The sequence below is a fragment of the Eubalaena glacialis genome, chromosome Y (assembly GCF_028564815.1).
Source record: "Eubalaena glacialis isolate mEubGla1 chromosome Y, mEubGla1.1.hap2.+ XY, whole genome shotgun sequence".
Taxonomy (NCBI): Eukaryota; Metazoa; Chordata; class Mammalia; order Artiodactyla; family Balaenidae; genus Eubalaena; species Eubalaena glacialis.
In genome coordinates this window covers 757,650-781,952 of record NC_083737.1, presented here as the reverse complement: position 1 = coordinate 781,952, position 24,303 = coordinate 757,650, and the positions used below count along the sequence as shown (strand labels likewise).

The following is a 24,303-nucleotide window of genomic DNA, read 5'->3' as shown; positions in this document are numbered from 1 at the left end:
TTCACTTAGCATAATGCCCTCCAAGTCATCCATGTTGCTGCAAATGGCATAATTTCATTTTTTATGGCTGAATAGTATTCCTGTGTGTGTGTGTGTGTGTGTGTGTGTGTGTGTGTGTGTATACACATCTTCTTTATCCATTCCTCTGTTGATGGACACTTAGGTTGCTTCCATATATTGGCAGTTGTAAATAATGCTGCTATGAACATTGGGGTGCATGTATCTTTTTGAATTCGTGTTTTTGTTTTTTTCAGATATATACACAGGAGTGGAATTGCTGGGTCATATGGTAGTTCTATTTTTAGTTTTTTGAGAAACCTCCATACTGTTTTCCACAGTGGCTGCACCAATTTACATTCCCACCAACAGTGTACAAGGGTTCCCTTTTCTCCACATCCTCACCAACATTTGTTATTTGTGTTCTTTTTGATGATAGCCATTCTGATAGGTCTTCCATCCCCTCACTTTCAGTCTGTATATGTCTTTTGCCCTAAAGTGTGTCTCTTGTAGGAGGCATATTGTAGGTTCTTGTTTTATTATCCAGTCTTCCACTCTGTCCTTTGATTGGAGCACCTTGTCCATTGATATTTAGAGTAATTATTGATAGGTGTGTCCTTATTGCCGTTTTCAACTTTGTTTCGCAGTTTGTTTTGTAGTTCTTCTCTGTTCATTTCTTCTTTTTTGTTTTTCCTCTTGTGATGTGATGGTTTTCTTTTATAATATGCTTGAGTTTCTTTCTTTTTGGCTTTTGTGAATCTCTTGTATGTTTTTGATTTGTGGTTACTCTCGGTATGTTAACCCATAACTATACCTACTTGCTTTTGACTGATAGTAATATAAGTTCAAACACATGCTACAAGATCTACATTTTTTTACTTCCCTCTCCTACATTTTGTGATTTTAATGTCCTATTTTACACCTTAATGTTGTTTATCCTTTTGCTGTTAATTGTAGTTATAATCACTTTTACAGAATTGTTTTGATTCTTTTTTAATCTGTGTACTGGCTTACTTAGGTGATCTTCAATCCTTTTACGTATGTGCTTTTCCTATTGTGATTTTCCCTTTCCTATAGATTCTTGCTTCTTTTCTAGGTAAAGAAGGCCTTTCCATTTTTCTTTTAGGATAGGTTTAGTATTGCTGTATTCTTTCAGTTTTTGCTTCACCGAGAAATTCTTTCTCTCCTTCTATTCTAAATGATAATCTTGCTGGGTGGAGTATCCTAGGTTGCAGGTTTTTCCCTTTCAGGACTTCGAATATATCTTGCCACTGCATTCTGGCCTGCAACGTTTCTGCAGAGAAATCAGCTGGTAGCCTTGTCGGGGTTCAGTTATAATTGACTATTTTTCTCTTGCTGCTTTTAGAATCCTCTCATTAAGTTTTGCCATTTTAATTATGGTATGTCTTGGTGTGGGTCTGTTTGGTTCATCTTGTTTGGAACCCTCTGTGCTTTCTGTACCTGGATATCTGTTTCCTTCTTTAGGTTTGGGATGTTTTCAGCCATAATTTCTTGACATACATTTTCGATCCCCTTTTCTCTTCCTTCTCCTTCTGAGATCCCTATTATGTGTAGGTTGGCATGCTTTATATTATCCAATAGATCTCATTATGTTGCTTTCATTTTTTTCATTTGTCTTCTGTCCGCTCTTCTGATTGGGTGATTTCCCTTATTCTGTCTTCCAGATCACTTATTCATTCTTCTGCATTACTTAGTCTTCTATTCATTGCTTCTAGATCAGTTGTTATGTCAGCAATTGAGTTGTCTAATTTTGACTGGTTCCTCTTTATACTTTCTACTCCCTTGTTACAGTACTCTGCATTTCTATCAATAATCTTTCTTAATTCCTTTAGCATTTTTATTACCTCCTTTTTGAACTCAGGGTCTAGTAGACTGGTGAGGTCCGTTTCATTATTTGTTCTTTCAGGGGGCTTCTCTTGTTGTTTTAATTGGGTGTAGTTTGTCTGCTTTTTCATTTTACTTTCTTTGTCTCTGTGAATTTAGGAGAAACAGTTATCTCCTGTGGTCTGAAGGGGTATTTGTATGCGGGAGTGTTTCCATGTAAACTGTGAGTCCAGTATTTATGGTGTGAGGACTTTTTTCGTATGGATGCCAGCCACATCTTTCTTAGGTGTGCTGGCCGTTATCCCCTTGATAGGGGGTGCGATGGCCATTGTGACCAGAGCCTGCACTGGATGTCGGGCGGGGCCTCCCCTTTGCTCCACGGCTGTCACAGCCCTGTCGGGGGGCAGGGTCTGCTCCCTAGGCGTTGGAGTAGAAGCCTTGAAGGTCAGGTTTGATAAGGCTCCGTTGCCCTTAAGCGTGTGCTCTGTCCCCAAGGAGGTGAGGGATGGAGCACTGAGGCCCGTGTGGTCACAGCACCCTACCCACTGCCTGTGCAGGCATCTGCGGTCCTGCCCAGAGGCAGGCCAAGGTCGCGTCCCCTTGTCCGTTGTGTTCGTTGCAGACCTAGTGCTTGGCTGCAGTGTGGAGTTGGCTGGCGCTGGGGCAGGGGCACAGTGGCTGCAGGAGTTGAATTGTTGGTGCTGTCGCCTGGGGTCTGGGTCTCCTGGGACCTGTCGGCCCCCGATCTGGCTGCAAACTGCAGTGGGGGGGGGGTGTGGAACGGGACCATCACACTCCATGTGTCACAGCACAAGAGGGGGCCCAGTTCCTACTCTTTCAAAAATTCTCCCTGTCACCCACCGCCAGCTCGCCAAGCATGACATTTTCCGTAAGCGGCTGTTGTACGTAAACATGTTCTCCAATTTATAACAAAGTCATGTTCCCAAGACACACCTGCGTGAAAGCCTCTCCGCAAAGGAAACTGTACTGAAAACGTTCATTGGTTTCAAGTCTCTGCCACGGCCCTCCACCCCTGTGAGCCCCATAGTCTAGCTCAGGGGGTCAAGAATGTGTGGAAGTCGAGTTTCTCTTGTAAGTCGCAAGCCCGGGCTCTGGGCCGGGAGCCCACAGTCCCTCCCCCCTTGGCAGGGGTGGCTGGAAGCAGGGAGGGTGGACACCAGTCGGAGGGGCAAGGGGCCCGCAGCTGTGGGGCGGTGACGCCTCAGACCCCGGCTCGTTCAAGGGCCGCATCACAGGTGGGAGGACGCTGGGGGGCCGGTGGGACCTCGGTGCTGAAGCCCCGGTGGTGACGGTGGCTCAGCCAGCTGGCCCTGGGGCTCAGCGGCAGGAGGGGCACCACCTCCGTCAGGATGCCCGGGAAGAGTGGGACTCTCTCCCTGGTCAAGATCAAGACCAGGAACGTTGCGTCTGCGGCGTCACTTCTGCTTACTTTTCATTTGAAAATCAGAGGGATAAGTTATCCTGCAAATAAGTTTCACTTACTCCTGAAACTGAATACGATATATGCGTGCGTTCGTGTTTGGCAATGAGGTGGTATTGCCAGTATTTGTTTCTGTTGAAGTTAAGACTCGCATGACACCAACTGGGCCAGTGTAAGTGTGTAATTCAGTGGCCTTTAGTTCTTGTTCCGAGTGCGCAGCCCCCCCCCCCCATCCAGTTCCGAAACAGTCTCACCGACTCCAAAAGCAAACCCCGTCCCCCATGAAGTAGTCACTTCCCATCCCCTCCCCCCAGCCCCAGGCAACCACCCGTCTGTCTTCTGCCTCCATGGACTTTCCTGGTCTAGAAAGTTCACAAAAATGCAGTCACGCAACAGGGCACCGTTTGCGTCCAGATTCTTAGGTGTCGCTAATACTGTTTACAAAGAATCTATCACCATTGTTTGTTCGTTCTGGTCAGCGGCCAGTAATTTTCAGACTCTGTCCCTGTAATGGCTTCTGATTACAAAGAAACAAAACAAACAAACGATTACGTGATTTTTGTCAGGCAAATCCCATCATTTTGAAGTAGCGACTAGGAAAGACCAAAGGAAGGACAAGTGGCTCTGACGACCCTCAGCAGTAACCCCAGACGCACAGCTGAGAGGCTCGCGTCCCAGGGCTGTGCCCCCGTCTCAGTGTGGGTCCCCCACCCCCCGGGCCACGGGCTTCTTCCCATCTGTCGGGGCTTAGCTGAACGGGGAGCCCGCAGTGCGTCCTGCCTGAACCTCCATCCTCAGCACCCCCCGGCCGCTCCCTAACCCAGCGCTGCGCGGCCTTTTCACCCCCTGGCTTTTCACACGTACGATGTCCTTACTTATTGCCAGTCTCTTTCTCCTAGAGGAAGACCCCTGAAAACCTGGCACCTGCCAGGCTTGGTCAGTGTCCCAGCTGTAGAGCGGGACCAAGCAACGGCAGAGACGAAGGACGTTTCTGCTGAGTGAGTGTCTAATAAATAAATAGGTGATTTGATGGAGAGAAAAATAATCCCGGCTTCCCTACGTTAACACCTTCCTCCTCGTGTTTTATGGAACAGCACTCTTCTAAGTCCCCCGCGGAGATGCTGTGGGCACAGCGCCTGCCAGCGTGGCGGCCGCAGGAACCTCTCCAGACGCTGCACGGGGAGCGGAGACCGCAGCCGTCAGTGGCCTTTGGTGTTGAAAACACCGGGGTGTTGGTGAAAGCTTATTAGCGCTGCACATACCTAGCCTTTTATGAATACATCCTGGGGTCGGGGAGCGATTTAAACTTGTAGACTATTGATAGAAAATGCCCCCAAAACCATCAGGAGTCAGGGCTGTAAACGCGATGAAAGAACTCTGAAGCGCCGACTGTCCAAGTCCAGGATGCCTTCTTCAGGCTGACGTGCTGCCTTGTTGCACTTACCAGACCTCAGATTCCCTTCATACTGACAGGGGAGTGAGGCTTTTTGCATCTCTCTGGGGCCGTAGGAAACTGTTAATTTTTCTTTTTAAATGGAAAGAAAATGTGTGTGTGTGTGTGTGTGCGTGCGTGTGTCCGTGCGTGCGTGTGTGTGCGTGTGTGTGTTTTTTCAGGAAACGAGTCTAGTCCACTGCGCGGGTTTAAAGATCCTTTATTACGGAATCAGTATGTACAGCCTCTAACATGAAAATAATGAGTCACGGAGTATCAGCCTATTTACAGTGCTTTTTTGTTTTTTACAAATTTTTTTTTACAAGATTACTTCTCCCTAAATAACATAATAGACACACACAGAAATCAAACATTTTTTATTACATACATAAATAAATATTGACTTTCAATGACCTCTCTAAGGGACATGATTTCTACAGGCCATTTGGATGAGAAGGTAGCCGTTGTGTTATCTGCACACTATAATTAAGTCAAGAAAAAGTCATAACAGCTGCACATACAGACCTCTGTTAATCACCCTGTGAACGGTGTATAACTTGCTAAAATGTTCAGTAGAGGTAAGAAGCTCAGTCTGGCCATGCAAAACCGTAGATAAGAGTCGCCATCTTTATGCATTTATATTTTAAATGAATCTTAAAGTACATGCAACAGATATTTAGCCTCTGTGTTCTGGTCACGACGTCAAAGTTTGCGTAACAACACTGAGATATTTGCAATCGTAGGAATGAGTAAACTTGAGGAACTCCACAGCACATGGTGTAAGAAAGGGCATTAAGTAAATAAGCCGTTATCACAAATGACACTGACCGATTCGTAGGACAAAATTAATATTCGTACTCACGTGATACAGACACAAGTCCAAATTCAGCCTTTTAATCGGACTTTTCAGTGGCGATAAAAGATACAGTCAAGGGCTTTGAAGTCCAGTGTAATCACTTCCCAGCCGTTCCTACCCCTGCGAATTACTTGGTTCCTCATACAGGGCAAATTCTCATCTGTTCAGTAAACATTACGAAGCAGTGATTCTCAACTGGGGGTGACCTTACCCCCCAGAGGGCGTGGGCCATGACTGGAGAGCTTGTGGTTGTCCCCCCCCGGGGGAGGTGCTCGTGGCAGCTGCTGGGTGGAGACCTGGGATGCTGCTCAATGTCCTGCGGCGCCCAGGGCGGGCCCCTCGAACAGGGAAACATGCAGCCCCAAATCTCAACAGTGCTGCGGTGCAGAAACCCTGCTCTATAGATTGGGTATAGGTTCTTTCAGCTTTCTAGGACATAGATCTATTTTTCAACTTTGAATTTTGTTTAATAAACATTTCAGAAAATTACCTGTCATAAATAGGTCATATTAAAACACTAGATGACGTGAAGGGCACACATTTGTTAACAAAAATTGCTCCATAGAGGCCACTTAGAACAAGGGGTAGCACAGATAAATCCATCACTGAGGAGTGAATGTTCTAAGTAAAAAGAGCGCGTGTAGCCTCGACGTACATGGAATTAGCCACCTGTCTTTGATGACATCATATGTTTGACGAGCTCAGTTTTTTAAAGAGTAAATACTATCAGTTAATATACTTTTTCTCATGTGAGAGAAATGCATCTAATTTCGATAAAACGTATCAGAGAGTCAGCCACTAAAACTATGTTTTAAAATAAGAAACAGATCTTTCTAGCCCTTTATTAGGGCACTCAAATTTTAAAAATTCAAGAAGTAGTAATTATATTTTTGTTCATTTGCCTATTATTGAAGATTACTGAAATTCGTAAAAGAAACTCAGATTTCTCTCATTGCCTAATTAATAGCATTTTCTTCCAGTAATACTAATAAAATTTAAATTATTGAATATTGTAGCAGAATGAAATGCTCATAAGAGCTGCTTCAGATTTTTTTAAGGAAGGTGTAAGCTACAGAACCTTTATCTGAACTGAAAATGTATTTGCTCAATGTCTCTTACCCAGACAAAAGAAACATAATTAAATTTTATAAAATTAAGCTTATTTAATAATTTAATAATATTTTGTATCTGTGTATACACTCCTGCATTTTAAACTATACAACAGTACAAAAATTTGCTGGCACAAATACTTGGATTTCTTCATGACAAATTAAGGTAAAAGATAAACTTGTAGCCAATAATGTGAAGTTTTCATTTTTGAAGTTTTAAGAATTTGAAATTCAGATGCTGGGAATGGCACTAGAATAGATCATAGTTTCAGAGAAGATCTCTGTGTTTGCTCAAGCTCGAGGGCGTTTGAAATGAAGGCTGTTCCTGTTCTCTCCATTCAAAATTTGTAACTCTTGGAACCAGGTGATTTCAGGACACCTTGTGCTAAAGTCCATCCCAGGCCACGTTAGGAGCTGCAGAAAACCAGCCAGAAGCACCGTGAACTTCCGTTCTGAGATTTCCCACGGAGCCGCGTGTCCAAAGCTGCAGAACACTGTCTGCCTTATCGACTTTTAAACAATTTTAACGCACAGGAAGCAGTTTTCAATATCCTCTTTCAGGGATCCATGCCTACAGACTGTGTTCCCTGAGGCTGGGCATCGATTTGGTAACCCACAGGGTCTGTCTGCGTTCTGCATGGCATCTGCTCTTAGACAGAGTGGGAAGCCTCACAAGGCCAACACGTTCTCTCTCCTCTTCACCCCACCAGGAGCAGTCAGGGCGCACGCAGTGTTTCGGGAAACATAGCAAAACGACCAGTTCCAAGTCCCACCGTGAAAACCCAAGAAAAGTGTACTGAAAATTTCCTCGTTCTACTTGTGTAGGTAGGTAATGAAACGAGGAAGCCTATCCTTTAAAATGTTTAATTTTGATAAGTTGCTCTTTTCTCATAGCGTCAATACTGATGGGGAACATAGATGACCTTAATGATCTTTAGGAGAACTGTGTCTTTATCCACCATTGCTGAGCTGGGAAAACAACTTCTTCAGAGATCCGTCCTCAAGGTATATGTGTGTGTATGTATGTGTGTGTGCGCATATGTGTATACGTATACACACGGAAGCACGCAGACACACACACATACGTGCCCGTTTCAAAACATACATATGGGTATTCCCTCGAGGAAAAAACTATATTAAACTAAACATTTCTGGTTTAAGGCTGCCGCGACATACCCTGCAATACTGTATACTGACAACGTGTTTGACTTGCGTTCATGCTCTGAGGGCTTAGCGTGGAACCTGGGAAATTTTTCAAATAAGGTATAATACATTTGGAGGAGTAAAGGAAGGTTAGTCAAAGGCAAGTAGCTGTCCTTCTCCACCAACCAAAGCCCTTCCGCCTTTTCTACATTACGGACAGTATTCTACCATGTAAAGAGCTTGCTTTCGTTAAGAAAAGGCGAATCTCAGTAAAGATTTGGAAATATTCAATCGTTGGGATTCTTTCATTTCAAGCAAGAGGTTTTGTAAAATTTTAGGTACGTGAAAGCTGCGAAACAAAGCACATCAGCAGCCGTTTCCCACATTAAGGAAAAGCATAAATAGCGTATCAGGAAAATCTCTTACAGTATAGGATGAAATATTAAAAAGTATCCCCAGAAAAGACTTCTAGTTTCTCCAAGGCAGACTCTGGATAGCAGCGTAAGGCACTGACTCCTTTCTGCTGTGGATGTCTTCCCTAAATCCTCATTTACAGGCTGAATTCTTCTTTGCCTTTGTAGAAAATGAAGCTTAGGTGCTTGAAGTGGGAACATTTTAAGTCTAAATTAATGGGCATATTGCAGGTCACAAGTTTTCAGCTAAAAAATCACGTGATAAAAATCATCTTAAGAAGTATTTGAATAAATAGGGCCAAAAAACTGTATAGTCTTCAGTCGATTTTGCAAACCAAACCAATAATTTGATTTTAAAATGTTTATTGAGTAACTTGATGCTTACTATGTGTATGCTTAGTATGCTTATTACGTGTATAAATTGTGTGTTTGTTACGCCGGTTTCTCTTGAGAATTTGCTGCTCTAAATTCAGGGAAGTCTCAGATCTGCAGTAATTCACTTGAGATTATAGCTAAACCATATATGGAAACAGATTTTGCAGTGAAACAGGCCTGGCCTTCGTATTCTCCATTCTCACAGGAAACTGTGTCCACCTCCACCGTCTCACCACTTGTCCCTGGTGTCCAGGCACGTCCGAGACAGACAGAAGCGTTTAGTGCAGTAAAGTTAGATGGGGCGGGAGGTCCTATGGGAAAGGCCTGGTGCCCCCGTAAGCGGGCGCGGCCGGTTCTCGAAGGTCTGCGAGCTGACACGCTCGCTCGGGGTTCAGACGTCTCCGGGAACAGGTCAGTATCTTTCTGGAGGAGGCTTGTAATGGTGTGAATGACGGTGTTTCAGGTGGGGTCCTAGGGAGACAGAGCAGACATATCAGTCGGTCGTGATGCTTTACCCGGCTGGCTGAACGGACAGTGGGAGCGCGTTTACTGTGGTGAAAGCCTTGGCCCCGGGCACGCACTCCCTCCCATCCAGGTCCCTCCTCTCCCGACTCTGAACGTGCAGAGAGACAGACATTCACTCTCCCTCTCTTCTCTCTGCCTTCCCCCTGCTCTTTGGTTCCCTCCCTAACGCCAAAAATCACAAGAGAAAGAAGACAAGCCCCTTCCTTTACGCTTACAATTATATAAGCAAGCCAAAATCCTTTGTATTTCCTCAAGAAAGTTTAAAACTTAACACATGCTCTTATATTACACAGAATTTCAGTGGAGGAACATCGGGACTGCATTCACCCAACCCTTATAAACGTAAGGGGCCATCAAGCTCTTCCACGGTGATGGTTTTTTTCTTTAAATTCGAAGTGCAGAAAGCTATTGGGGGGCAAATTTGATCCATCATTTTTTAAAAAACAGAAGTAAAACTAGAATGACTTCTCAGTTTTCTTATCAACAACACATAAACTTAAAAAGCCATGTCAAAGGTTTAAGCTGGAAAAGCAAAGTGCGTAATTTAAAAACCAACAAGAGGCTCATTGTTTTGAAACAAGAGGTGACAATTATTTTTAACGTAGCAGTAAGTCAAGTAGATTGATTTGGGTCATATTATGAAGAAAATTCATGTAATATAGATTATAGTAACAATATATATAATAAGAAAATAAGCCCCGTAGCCAAATACTATTTGCTATTTTGTCATATTTGAACATCTTAATTAAAAAAAAAAATTCAGATTGATATGAGATGATAGATTCCCCCCCCCCCCCACGTGTATCTGTGGTTAAAAGACAAGGAGAAAGCATGCATCATGTAGGGGAAAAAAATGGAAGTATGGAAAAGGAAGTAACAGAAAGGAAGGGAGGGAAGAGGGAGCAGGGCCAGGAAGCGTGTAAGGTGGGCTGCGGGCAGCAGGCGTGGCCGCCAGGAAAAGCACATACAAAGGGCTGGAAGAAGTTCAGGTTCAGAGAATTCCCTATCCGTAGGAACCTGCAGTGATCTGTTGATTTTCGTTTTTTCACCAAGACTTTCTCTGTGTCCCCAAGGCTGGCGGGGGCCCGCGGCACTCACTGTGCGCAGCCGAGGGCGGGAGGTCGGGGGTCCGGAAGGTCCTGATGGTGGCGGGTCCCTCCCCGCCCGCAGTCAGCACCTGCACCTCCAGACGGTAGAGGGTGGCCGGCCGCAGACCTGGCACCGTGAGCACGGAGCGATCCTGAGGGGGGACAGGAGAGGACGCGCCCGTCAGGCACCTCTTGACCACAAAGCCACACGATGGACTCTCTCAGTCTCTGCCCGTTTCCTCTCGCCCGCATGCCCGCGATCACCGTGTAAACGTGGGTGCGGTTGCTTTGACACCCCAGTGTGGTCGGTCGAACGTCTGTCCTTGTTTGCTAGAGTCCTGCCCTGCCGGGCAGCCTCGGCACAGAGAGCCCAGCTCTTGGCAGCTGGGGACACTTGCAGAGTTAAGATGGGCCGGGGCCAGTCTCAGGGCTCACCCCTGGGACCGCATTTTGTATTCCTCAACCTAAGACTTTCCCATGGTTTAAAGTTTTCATCTGCACATCTTGTGATGTGAATTCTTGATAATCCACATTTCCGTGAGTGAGCCCACTGTGTTCCTTAAGATGCAGTGTCTATCTGTCAATGCCCATAGCCAACAGTGTTTATGCCAACACATTTTTCTCAAAACTCAATAAAACCTAATATATACACACATAGAAAAATTACTTTCCAATTCCATGGAATTTTTCCTTCTGGGATTTAAGGGGTTTTTGTTTGTTTTTTCTTTTTCTTTTTGGAGCAGGAGTTGGATACTCTAAGAGCATTTTTAGAGCGGGTAAAAGCCCATACATGGGTTTTTTCCCAAGCCAAGGAATTAGTGGCCTGGAAGACAGGCCAACTCATTATGGGCTCTGGCCAGATTTGAAGCGGGGAAACAAAGAGAAAGAACAAGGTTCTCTTAGCTATTTTTCCCCAAATTTAACCCTTCAAACAGGGCCTGTCCACTCGGGCCAGAGGGACATGGGCTTCACAAAGGAGAAGAAAATGGTTAAACCACGTGCATCTCATGTCGACAGGAGACGTGTGTTGAAGAGGGGGCTCCAGTAATCACAGTTCCTCTAGACGACCGTTTGTTCACAGCAACACTTGTGGTGTCTTTCAGTACTTGCGAAATAATACACTCGGGAGAAGAAAACGTACACACACGACGCAACAACTAGCCCCAGCGTGATGGGACGTGGGCGCCGACAGTGAGTGACCACCCCGCGGCGCAGGTACCGGCCCGAGGGCCCGGGAGGGAGGGGCACCCACCGCCGGGAGGATCTGGGACTGCAAGATGATGCTGTTGGGAAGGCCGTTCTGCCTGCTCTCGGTCGTGGCCTCGGCCCACGTCACGTGGAAGCCGGTCACGGGCCGCTGGACGGTGGCCTTGCTCGTCTTCCAGGAGAAGCGCCCCGTGACGTTCGTGTCCTGCACCACAAAGGAGGCCGAGAGGTTCTCGGGTTTGGCGTGCACTTTGGAATGAACGTGACCTGGAGCAGCGGGAAGAGGAAGGCCGGCTCAGGGGATGGAGAGCGCGCGAGGGGCCCTCGACGGCAGGTACATCCCGTGGGGCTCCCGCTCTCCGGGGCAGGGGCGGGAGCGCGGGGTCAGGCGGTCGCCCCGGCGACCTGTGCGGAGGCAGCCTCAGCCCTGCACCTTCGTGCCAAGTGCTTCGGCTCCCTTGCGGGCTACGTTGGGAGTCCTGCTTTGGGGGTGGGAGACGGAGGAAGAATTTTGTGATCTGGCGGGACTTGGCCACTTAGAGAACAGGAGAGACGGCAGTGAGACGGGTGAATATTCCAGGTACTACAAGAGTTGTCAGAAGTCCCTAGAAGGCGCTCCGGGGTATGCGTCTGAGAATAGCTGTCCCCGTCGTAGGGGAGGCTTGGGAACGTAAAGACGGGGCGTTCGGAAAGCGCGCCGAGGTAACGCCCACGGCAGAGGGCCGGGATAAAAGTGAAGTCATTTACATAAAGTGCGCCAAAGCCCAAGCAGTACACAGACCCTTGGCTTCATTTCTAACGGGCTGATTCGCCAGCAAAGGCTGTCTCGCCAAAGCCGCTGCAATGAGGAAGTAACGCGTGCCTTCACACGTGTGTTACCTCCCAATGGGGCCGTCACGCTGCAGTTTAGAAAGGGGATACTTTGGGTTTGTAGGGTCTTGTGAAATGCGGTCTGGAAATGTGTACAGAGTTGCCAACATCACAGCCGCAACCTTGGAAGTTCGCATGAAACGTACCTGCGTCACTGGGGCAGCTGACGTGCTTGTGGCTTTTCCCCTTCAGAGCGGAGCATGGCGGGGTCGTAAAGAAAACGGTGTCTGCTTTCAAGCGGCCCTTTGGCCGTGTGGGTTGGACGGTCACCTTATATTTGCAGGAAAATGATAGATCTTGAAGAATCATGTAATTTTCCTGGAGAGAGAGAGAATACACTAACAGTAAATCTCACGAGGGTACGAAATTGGCAGGAGAGGAAATCATACCTCCACTAAGGCTGTCTTCCTATATATGGGACATGTGCAACACGGCTTTCGTAAAAACCACAAAGGAGACAGGGGCCCTGCTTTCATTTATTACAACTGTGAGAGGCTCCCACGGGGTGGGACACAGGGTCCAGAGCCCGACAGGACGGCAGCGCTTCCACGTCAAAGCAGCCGACCTGCAGCCCTCATGACCAGCCTGGGTGACCTGGCAGCAGCGGGGGGAGGTGGGAGGCAGCACGATGGGTAACGCTGTAAACAGACACCTAAGTTTTTAATGCAAAAAAGCTAACTCGGGCTTCTCTGAGACACAGGCGTGCTTTAGCAAAAAAGCTAACTCGGGCTTCTCTGAGACACAGGCGTGCTTTAGCTGTGAGTTTTTCCTTACGGAAAGGAAGACATTCTTGAGCAGCGTATTTCCTCCCCTTCTGGGAGGGCTGTGATTGCTGCCGGCCAGAACTCTGCGATTAAACTGGATTACGAAAACCAGACTCAACTGTGGCGGAGTGAGAGGATGAGGGTATAACCTTACGCTAACAGGAGAGCTGACACTGACGGGCCTAACGAGCTTGTGCGAGGTTTCCTCGCCTTTGGCTGTTGGGTGTGCACGCCCATTCTAGGGTGTAGTTGTCAGGGCTTCGTGTACATGTACGAGAGCTGCAGCAGGAGCATCTCTGGGACCCTTAAGGGCAGAACATCACAGGACGGGCCGTATCTTTTGTTACCTGGATGAGTTGGTGGAAGTTAGGGATGCAGCAAAGGAGATGCTGAATGATAGTGTCGTATAGAAATTCCCCGGGGAAATGAGACCTTTTAGGTCATGGTGCCAAGTCAAAATCCAGAAAACAATTCAGAGCTTTCGTGCAATTAAGATGAAACACCCAGAGGCTGGCAGCGTTTCCCCTGTGTCGTGGGAGCTCCCCGCAAGCTGTGTCCCGAATGTCTGCATCTCAGGGCCCGCCCTGTGCTGACTGATGACGTGTGAGGTTGTGAAGGGCCGAGGGATGAGTGAACAGGTGACCCTGTGTCTCCCGCTCCCACCTGGTCGTGGGTCCCGTAGGGAGCCCGGTGAGGACGAGTTACCCACTGGCACACGGCCTGCACCTCTCTCTGTCCAGCTTTGTCCCCCGATCAGGTGAGTCTAGAAGCCATTCAGAATCCGGCATGTCGGCCACCTCCTCACCTGGGTCACGCCCGAGGATGCCTCTGCCCCGGCGGACTCGTTGTGGGCACAGACTTCTGGAAACCACTGCACGTGATACCGACTGCCACCGGGCTCTGTAAGGTCAACACCAGTCAATCAGCAGAAAGAACGTCTGCAAGCCACAGTGCACGCAAGTTCTTAAAGCACGACAGACCAGGAGGGAAGGACGGCGTGGCTCCCGTGTTGGACAGAGTAGCAAGTTCCAAAGTCGGGCACAGAGCAGGACTGACATTCCCTGGTCTGGAGCAGCCAGGGCTGGATTCCAGTTTGCTGCACTCCAGTTCTATGATGTGTAATTGATACCCGTGGCTCCAGGTCTCCTAAGAACCCCACACCTATCTGACAGCGTAATTGTGTTTTCCTAAGAGGATGCACCGAGCAACACATCGGACCCCTCAGCTCTCAACGCCGCCCTGCCCGAGTCCACGCCCGCTCTCTCTGGATCTGCCACCTCCGTGAAGAATTTCACCCAAGCCCAAGGCTTTCCAAGACAGCTCTGCGTTTCTACCTTCACCTGAGCTGTTCCCTGGGGGAGCTGGTGTTCCCAACTTCCTGTCCCATGTGGATGCTTTTCAAACTCAGCGCTTCTAAAACCACACCCTTGATCCCTGCCCTCAATTGCCCTTGCATTCAGCTTGCCTCTTATTTAATCACGCCTTTTTGTTTTCTGTATCTGTGATGCTCTGACATCTTGCAGCCTTGCCGACCCCGCTGGGACTGCCCTCCCAGGGTGGCCGCTGCCCAGATAGCAAACAATGCACCCGCAGGCCTATGTGTCCTGTGCAGACCAGCCGACCCAGAGTCCCCTCCCCAGCACCTCCTCTGTGGGGCCCTCACACTCTGGGCCACCACCCTCGTCACCCCAGGGCCAGGTGCCAGGCAGCTGGGGACAGCCCCTGCGCCAGAGCCCACCGAAAGTATCCAAACTAGCCAATCCTGAGACCATCTTGCCTTTCCTATTCCCCAGAGTAAAGGCTCCTGAGCACAGTTTCCTGCTTCCTGACCGACCCTGGTGCTTCCCCGTGTGGCCTGAGTGGTGTGGAGGGTCCCCGCTCCTGGAGGCTGTGAGTAACAGACTACCTTCTCAGTGGCTGTTGTCTCTGGATCTGTTGCCTTCACCAAAGCCGAATAAAACCCACTCTTTAAAACATGATTACAATGAACAGGCTGTCTTTTAAGCAGTCCTTCACGGCACTTTTTCAGACACACACACACAGCAGTCCACACTCTTCCAAGCTTAATCAAGAACTGGTATGCGTTTCTCATGCAGGTCTACACAGTTGCTTCTCGTTATTCACACAAGTTGGGTTTAGAAAATCACTGTGAATGCCGAATTAGCAAATCCTGGATGGCTGTTTCTTGAAGAAATACAGTGTTAGTTTCCCGTGAGCTTCCGGTCACCACATTTTTGCCAGCCAATCAATACATAATCTTATTTTATGTGTGTTTTTCTTTTTTAAAAACTTATTTTATATATATTTCTTATAAAGTCATAATTAATTGTAATATTTCCTTACTTAAAAAACTCTAGTTGAAAATATTTTCATGATCCTGGGTAGCAGGACAGTAAATTTCTTTTGCTTTCAGCTTCACAATAACGCCTCCACTGTACTTTTTTTTAATCCATCACCATCTCAAAAACAACAAATTTAGCCACTTTTTTACCTTTTCAGAACTTCATCACACACTACCAATGTGACTGGCACCTCACAGGCAGCCTCATGTATAAATCAGCAATTTTTCTCTTCCTTCTTCTGGATGCACCGTATTACTGATTCCTTCACAATGAACTCACACCTGGAGGGAGACAAGCCAGCCACATATCTTCATCGGAAGGCACCGTGTCGCCTTCTTACTGAGGAGGCTGAGAAACACCAGGCAGCGCTCCGCCACTATGCTTGGGGCCACTTTAACCAGAACAAATCTCCAACAAAAAGCAAGAAAATGCAACAAAACAGACCAGAAACCCATGGCACTAAACAGACCGTGCAAAGGATGTGTTGCCAGTATGAGAGCGGAAACGAGAGGGCAGCGTCCCCTCAGCTTCAGGTGGGAACGTGTACGTGGGGCGACTCAAGCCCATCGCCACTCCCTGCACGAGCATCCCCACAGAGGACCACACAAGCGCCCCCCAGTACTGGTTAGGGGTTACAAATGAATCTTAGTGACTACACGAATCTTCAAAGACACACTCTGTCAGTAGTGAGCATCCACTGTGTCTCCTTTCATTTTAAAATCAGTAGCATAAGGTAGCTTTTTAAAAAACAAATTCCACAACCCTTTCGTATGTTACCTTGAAGCCAGTCCTCGCCCTATGGTGCAGAGGTATTGACTGAAGTGGTCCCACTGCCATCATTTGATTTAAATAGTGATCACGGCAGGCCCACGTTCCCGGCACTTTACATGCAGTCTCAGCAGCGTCTGACATCCCTCCCTCTTCTTAAACCCCTTGCCCGTCTCGGCTTCTGTCTCAAATCTCCCTGCTTTCTCCAGTTCCTCGGAGCACTCACTTGCACTGTCCTCTGCTGCGTCACCCCCCTTTGTCCTGAAACTGGAGTTCCTTCCCGCCCGGCCCTGGTCCCTCTTCTCTCTAGGGGAGCCCACCCTTATTTAAGAACTTGTTCTTAAACTCTACGTTATTCTGGTCCAAGTACTACTTTACAACTGTACAATCTTTTACCTATAATAGTTGCGTACAGACACTTGTTCGCAGTGACTTTTCTTAGTTGTAAATAATACTGTTAACTTTTCTTAGTTGTAAATAATACTGTTAGCTTGTTTCCATATAAATATTCTGGTGAATTACTAGTAAATAAGCAACCAAGTAACCAAGAAGAAAGCAAGGAAAAAAAGTGCTTCTGACTAATCCTTATTTTGAATAAACAGAGACTAAAAAATAATAGAAAAGATCAAAGAAACTAAAAAGCTGGTTCTTTGAAAAGATAAACAAAGTTGATAAACCTTTAGCCAGACTCATCAAGAAGAAAAAGGGAGAAGGCTCAAATCAATAAAATTAGAAATGAAAAAGAAGTTACAACCAACACCAGAGAAATAGAAAGAATCATAAGAGACTACTACAAGCAACTATATGCCAATAAAATAGACAACCTAGAAGAAATGGACAAACTCTTAGAGAGGTACAATCTCCCAAGACTGAACCAGGAAGAGAGGTACAATCTCCCAAGACTGAACCAGGAAGAAATAGGAAATATGAACAGACCAATTACCAGTACTGAAAAACTCCCAACAACCAGAGTCCAGGACCAGGTGGCTTCACAGGCAAATTCTATCAAACATTTAGAGAAGAGTTAATACCTGTGCTTCTGAAACCATTCCAAAAAACTGCAGAGGAAGGAACACATCCGAATTCATTCTATGAGGCCATCATCACCCTGATACCAAAACCAGCCAAAGATACCACAAACAAAGAAAATTATAGGCCAGTATCTTTGATGAACATAGATGCAAAAATCCTCAACAAAATACTAGCGAACCAAATCGAACAGTATATTAAAAGGATCATACACCATGATCAAGTGGGATTTATCCCAGGGATGCAAGGATTCTTCAATATCCTTAAATCAATCAGTGTGAATATACCACATTAACAGACTGAAGAATAAAAACCATATGATCATCAGCTCAATAGATGCAGAAAAAGCTTTTGATAAAATTCAACATCAATTTATGACAAAAACTCTCCAGAAAGTGGGCATAGAGGGAACCTACCTCAACATAATGAAGGCCATATATGACAAAACCACAGCTAACCTCATACTCAACGGTGAAAAGCTGAAAGCATTTCCTCCAAGATCAGGAACAAGACAAGGATGCCCACTCTTGCCACTTTTATTCAACATAGTTTTGGAAGTCCTAGCCACGGCAGTCAGAGAAGAAAGGGAATCCAGATTGGAAAGGAAGATGTAAAACTGTCACTGCTTGCATATGACATGATACCATACATAAAAAAACCCTTAAGATACTATCAGAATACTACTGGAGCTCATCAATGAATTCAGTAAAGTTGCAGAATACAAACTTAATATACAGAAATCTGTTGCATTTCTATACACTACAACAAACTATCAGAAAGGGAAATTAAGGAAACAATCCCATTTACCATTGCATCAAAAAGAATAAAATACCATTCATACTCTGATTTCTCTTCAGATCATATAAATCTTTTGCTTTTACTAAAGATTTCCGTGGAGAGGGGAAAAAAAAAAAAGAATAAGATACCTAGGAATAAACCTACCTAAAGAGGCAAAAGACCTGTACTCCAAAAACTATAGGACGCTGATGAAAGAAACTGAAGTTGACAGAGATGGACAGTTATACCATATTGTTGGACTGGAAGAATCAATATTGTTATAATAACCATACTACCCAAGGCAATCTACAGATTCAATGCAATCCCTATCGAATTACCAATGGCATTTTTCACAGAACTAGACCAAAAAATTTTAAAATGTCTGTGAAACACAAAAGACCTCAAAATAGCCACAACAATCTTGAGAAAAGAAGAACAGAGCTGGAGGAATCACAGCTCCCTGACTTCAGACTATACGACAAAGCTACAGTAAATACTATGGTACTGGCAGAAAAACAATTATAGATCAATGGAACAGGATAGAAAGTCCAGAAATAAACCCACACACTTATGGTCAATTAATCTATGACAAAGGAGGCAAGAATATACATTGGAGAAAAGACAGTCTCTTCAGTAAGTGGTGCTGGGAGAACCGGACGGCTACATGTAAAAGGATGAAATTAGAACATTCTTTAATACCATATACAAAAGTAAATTCAAAATGGATTAAAGACTAAAATATAAGTCATGACACCATAAAACTCCTAGGATAGAGTATTGGCAAAATATTCTCTTACACAAATCGTACAAACGTTTTCATACGTCAGTCTCCCAAAGCAATAGAAATAAAAGCAAAAATAAGCAAATGGGACCTATTCAAAATTACAAGCTTTTGCACAGAAAGGAAACCATAAACAAAATAAAAAGATATCCTATGCACTGGGAGAAAATATTTGCAAATGATGCAATCAACAAGGGTTTAATTTCCAAAATATACAAACAGCTCGTAGAGTTTAATAACAAGTAAACAACCCAATCCAAAAATGGGCAGAAGACCTAAATAGACGTTTCTCCAAAGAAGACATACAGATGGTCAATAGGCACATGAAAAGATGCTCATTATTGCTAATTATTAGAGAAATGCAAATCAAAACTACAATGATGTACCACCTCACACCAGTCAGAATGGCGATCATTAAAAAGTCTACAAATAATAAATGCTGGAGAGGATGTGGAGAAAAGTGAACCCTCCTACACTGTTGGTGGGAATGTAAACTGGTGCAGCCACTACAGAGAACAGTATGGAGTTTCCTCAGAAAACTAAAAATAGCACTACCATATGATCCAGCAATCCCACTCCTGGGCATGTATCCAGACAAAACTATAAAAAGATACATGCACCCCTGTGTTCGTAGCAGCACTATTTACACTAGCCAAGACATGGAAGCAACCTAAGTGTCCATCGACAGATGAATGGATAAAGAAGATGTGGTACAAATATACAGTGGAATATTACTCAGCCATAGAAAAGAATGAAGTAATGCCATTTGCAGCAACATGAGTGGACCTAGAGATGATCATGCTAAGTGAAGTCAGACAGAGAAAGACAAATATCATGATGTCACTTATATGTGAATGTAAAAAAAATTATAAAAATAAAATTACTTACAAAAAGAAATAGACTCATAGACTTAGCAAAGAAACTTATGATTACCAGAGGGCAAAGGGGGTGGGGGCGGGATAAATTAGGAGTTTGGGATTAGCAGATACAAATTACTGTATTTAAAGTAGATAAACAACAAGGTCCTACTTTATAGCACAGGGAACTATATTCAATATATTGTAATAACCTATAACGGAAAAGAATGTGAAAAAGAATAGACATATATATATGTAATACTGAATCAGTTTGCTGTATACCTGAAACTAACACAACATTGTAAATCAACTAATACTTCAATAAAAAGTTCTTTGTTTGGGGGGAAAAAAAGAGGGAAAGAAAAATTAAAGGACATTGATGCCCTACACTAGCTCCTTACAACAATAATCAAATCTGGGTAAAAGCTAGACAAAGATGAAACAGTATAACTCCTAGGAGATAAGGAGAGTATCTTTGTGACGCTGGCATAAGCAAAGATTTCTTAAACAGGACACAAACAGCAGTAAGCCTAAAGGAAACAAAATGATGAACTGATAATCTCTAAAAGTAAGAACTATTAAGAATGTGAAAAAAATAAAAGGAGAAAATACTGAGATGAAACCAGCAGATGACTCATATACTCCACATATAAAGGACTCTTGCAGGTCAGGCTGGCTAAACAGTTGAAAAGTGCCTTGAAAAACAGGAGCTCCATTGCCAGTAAACTTATGAAAAGGTGTTCAACGCCTGGATGACCAGAAAAATGCAAATTCAAACAGCACTGAGCCATCACGTCACACATACCAGAAAGGCTCAACTGAGAAAGACGGAACATGCCTCATGGGGGAAAGCATGTGGGGCAGTGGGGACCATCTTACCCTCCTGGTGGGAATGTGCATTGGTCCAGCCACTTTGGAAATTCTCGGTATCTTCTAAAGGTCAACATCCTCTATGACCTAAGAATCCCACCTCTGTGGGGGAATAGGTACACATGTGCATCAAGAGACATGGATTCATAGGCTCTTCACAGCAGGGCCATTCTGAACAGCCCATCCCTGGAACAAACCAAATCTCCATCAACTGCTGTACCAGGGATGACTATGCAGTGATATAAATGGATGAATCACTGCTTCCTGCAACAGGATGGACGGGTTTCCCACACGCAGTGTTCACTGTGAGAAGACAAATGCAAACTGTATGATTCCATCTGTATACATTCAAATGCACGTAAAACAAATCTTCAATTTTAGAAGTCAGGAAGTGGTGGTTACTATTCTGTGCCTAAGATGTTTGCACCTCCTGTGTGTGTATATTTTCATTTCCTTACATGAGATGTGTACATTTTCAGTATTATATTAATATGTTGTTTCATTAATATTAATATGTCATATTGACATACAATTCTAATTTGAAATTGATAAATACAGTCATCCTTTGGTACCCACTGGAGAGTGGGGATTGGATCCACACCCTGGATACCAAATTCCGAGGCTGCTCGAGTCCCACAGTTAGCCCTTCATATCTGTGGGTTCTGCATGCTTGGATTCAACCAACTGCCAATCTTAAACATAGTACACAATCCACAGTTGGTTGAATTCGCAGATACAGAACCCATTGATGTGGAGGGCTTGACTGTACAATAGATCAAATAAATTTTACAATTTAATATTAACTTAAAACTATCATTAAATGTCATAATGTGGATATATTAACATAATTTTAATTTACTAATTAATATTCAATAAATAAAATTTAATTTAAATTGACATATGATAGTAATAAAACATTAACATGATTGGTAATGTTATTTTAGTTAGAGAATGAATTTCAGCAGCTTGGAAGAAAATTCTGGAACAAAAAGAGCTCCAACACCAATATCCCCAATGGCTCATGAGCCGATACCCTGAGTAAAATAGCACTTTAGAAAAATAAGAAGAATTTTTAAAACTGAATTCTTAAAACAATCTATTGTTTTTTGCTTAAAATAGAGTTTATGTCTTAAAATGCACAGAAGTGATAAATATAAAAATGTATGTCAAGTAACTCTAAAAATACCATTTCAATAATGCAAAATAAATATTCTAAGAGTACAGAAAACAAAGAAACAAAAGGAATTTATCCCAAAGATAAAGAGAGAAAAGAATCTATTCTAAGGATGGCTGTTCATTGCAGTATTGATTATAAGATGGAAATTCTGAAGGCAGCTAAATGTTTGACTATAGTGGAATCATTATGACATAATATCCATCAAGGCAGCCATTTTAAAATGTTATTAAAAATACTAACAATATAGAATGCAAATTGGTATTTTATGAAAATGTGTTGTGCTTTACAAACACACACATATACATATAAAACAACTGAGTGAGAAACAGAGGTATAGGAGACTTCTGAAAGAAAATCCAGTAAAATGCTATTTCCATGAAATGATATTGAGAAGAGAATCGGCTTTTTTATTGTATTTTCCAAATTATTTGCATTATAGGTCTTTTAATTTAGAACAAGAATTTACAGTGCAAAATAATGACTGTCTTAAGTGTTTGGGACACAAGATCAACCTTCTAGGAAAGACATGAAGACAGGTCAATATCCCTGAAATGATAAAATGTAAGCAGCAGATTTCAGTATGTGATACAGATTCCTGGGAATCAAAGGCAACCCATTCAGACTTCAGAAGAGCAAGGCATTTAATAATAATTTTTTTAAAAGCATGCATGTGTTTTGTTCAGCTACTGTTTCCTTAATATCAATAGTGTGGCTTGACGGTGACGTTTGCACAAGCACCCTTAGATCACAGTGCTCTTCAATGCAGACAACAAATATAAAACTCTGAGAGGAAAACACAGGCAGAACACCCTGTGACATAAATCCCAGCAAAATCATTTTGATCCACCTCCTAGGTTAATGAAAATGAAAACAAAAATAAACAAATGGGACCTAATTAAACTTAAAAGCTTTTGCACAGTAAAGGAAACCATAAACAAAATGAAAAGACAACCTACGGAATGGAAGAAAATATTTGCAAATGATGTGACTGACAAGGCATTAATCTCCAAAATATACAGACAGCTCACACAGCTCAATATCAAGAAAACAAACAACCCAGTGGAAAAAATGGGCAGAAAACCTAAATAGACAGTTCTCCAAAGACATACAGATGGCCAAGAGGCACATGAAAAGATGCTCAACATTGCTAATTATCAGAGAAATGCAAATCAAAACTACAATGAGATACCACCTCACACCAGTCAGAATGGCCATCATCAAAAAGTCTACAAACAATAAATGCTGGAGAGGGTGTGGAGAAAAGGGAACCCTCCTGCACTGTTGGTGGGAATGTAAATTGGTACAACCATTATGGAGAACAGTATGGAGGTTCCTTAAAAAACTAAAAATAGAGCTACCATATGATCCAGCAATCCCACCCCTGGGCATATACCCCGAGAAAACCATAATTCAAAAAGAGTCATGTACCACAATGTTCACTGCAGCTCTATTTACAATAGCCAGGACATGGAAGCAACCTAAATGTCCATCAACAGATGAATGGATATAGAAGATGTGGTACATATATACAGTGGAATATTACTCAGCGATAAAAAAGAATGAAATAATGCCATTTGCAGCAACATAGATGGACCTGGAGATGATCATACTAAGTGAAGTCAGACATAGAAAGACAAATATCATATGATGTCACTTATGTGTGGAATCTTAAAAAAATGATACAAATGAACTTATTTACAAGGCAAAAACAGACTCACAGAAAACAAACTTATGGTTACCAAAGGGGAAGGGTGGCCGGGAGGGATAAATTGGGAGATTGGGATTGACATATACACACTACTGTATATAAAATCGATAACTAATAAGGACCTATTGTGTAGCACAGGGAACTCTGCTCAGTATTCTGTAATAACCTAAATGGGAAAAGAATTTGAAAAAGAATACATGCGTGTATGTGTAAAACTGAATCACTTTGCTGTACACCTGAAACTAACAGAACACGGTTAATCAACTCGACTCCAATATAAACTAAAACTTAGCAAGAACAACAACAAATAAACAGAAGCATCTGCCCACCTTCGGTCTTTTTCCAGTACACCTTCACTTGCAGCTGGTTGTCTTGATAGAATGGAGCTCCGATTTCCAGGAGGCGAGTGGGCCGTCGTCTTTGAAACGGAGGCTGTATTTGCATCACACTTTTTCTAGTTTTCCCAAGTTGTTCTTCTACAACAAAGCACAACATTCTGATTTACTTGTTAAAAATAAATCTGTAACCTGATAGTAATCCCAGTGTATTTAATTTCACCCTGCTATTCATTCATATTTAGTGCCTGATTTTTGAAGTAAAATGTAATGTGACTACACGTTCCTTCCCGCTCAAGTTGATGACACCTCCCCCTTCATCACACGCTGGAATGCATACCTAAAAGTAGACTGTGTATATTACATGGAATCCCCCGAACTTAAATTGGGAATCAACATACATTCACCAGCCCGGAAAACTCTGATTTCAGTAATAGGTGGAAGTAGTATTTCTCACAATAGATAGATTTTTTTGCAGTTATGAAGTAAATGAAGTAATATTAAAATACCATTTCATGAAAACAGTATAGGTAGCTTTTCACAGAAGTACCAGCATGTTATGTTCCTCCATCTTTTGAGAGCCAGATGAGAATTT

At 43.8% G+C, this 24,303-nt stretch overlaps 1 protein-coding gene and 1 pseudogene across 1 annotated transcript in view; one reads left to right on the top strand and one right to left on the bottom strand.

Annotated features, from left to right (window-relative positions):
- Positions 1-8,582: 8,582 nt before the first annotated feature.
- The window catches only part of LOC133082900 (anosmin-1), a 186,880-nt gene continuing 171,159 nt past the window's right edge, over positions 8,583-24,303 (bottom strand). Inside the window, exons 9-14 of the mRNA XM_061179570.1 lie at positions 23,703-23,849; positions 13,870-13,964; positions 12,447-12,618; positions 11,477-11,697; positions 10,235-10,376; positions 8,583-9,082 (exon numbers count right to left, since the gene is read on the bottom strand). Of these exons, the coding sequence (XP_061035553.1) occupies positions 9,024-9,082; positions 10,235-10,376; positions 11,477-11,697; positions 12,447-12,618; positions 13,870-13,964; positions 23,703-23,849 (836 nt within the window). The 3' untranslated portion in view covers positions 8,583-9,023. The remainder of the gene's footprint in view (positions 9,083-10,234; positions 10,377-11,476; positions 11,698-12,446; positions 12,619-13,869; positions 13,965-23,702; positions 23,850-24,303) is intronic.
- On the top strand, positions 18,041-18,132 carry LOC133082939 (U5 spliceosomal RNA; annotated as a pseudogene).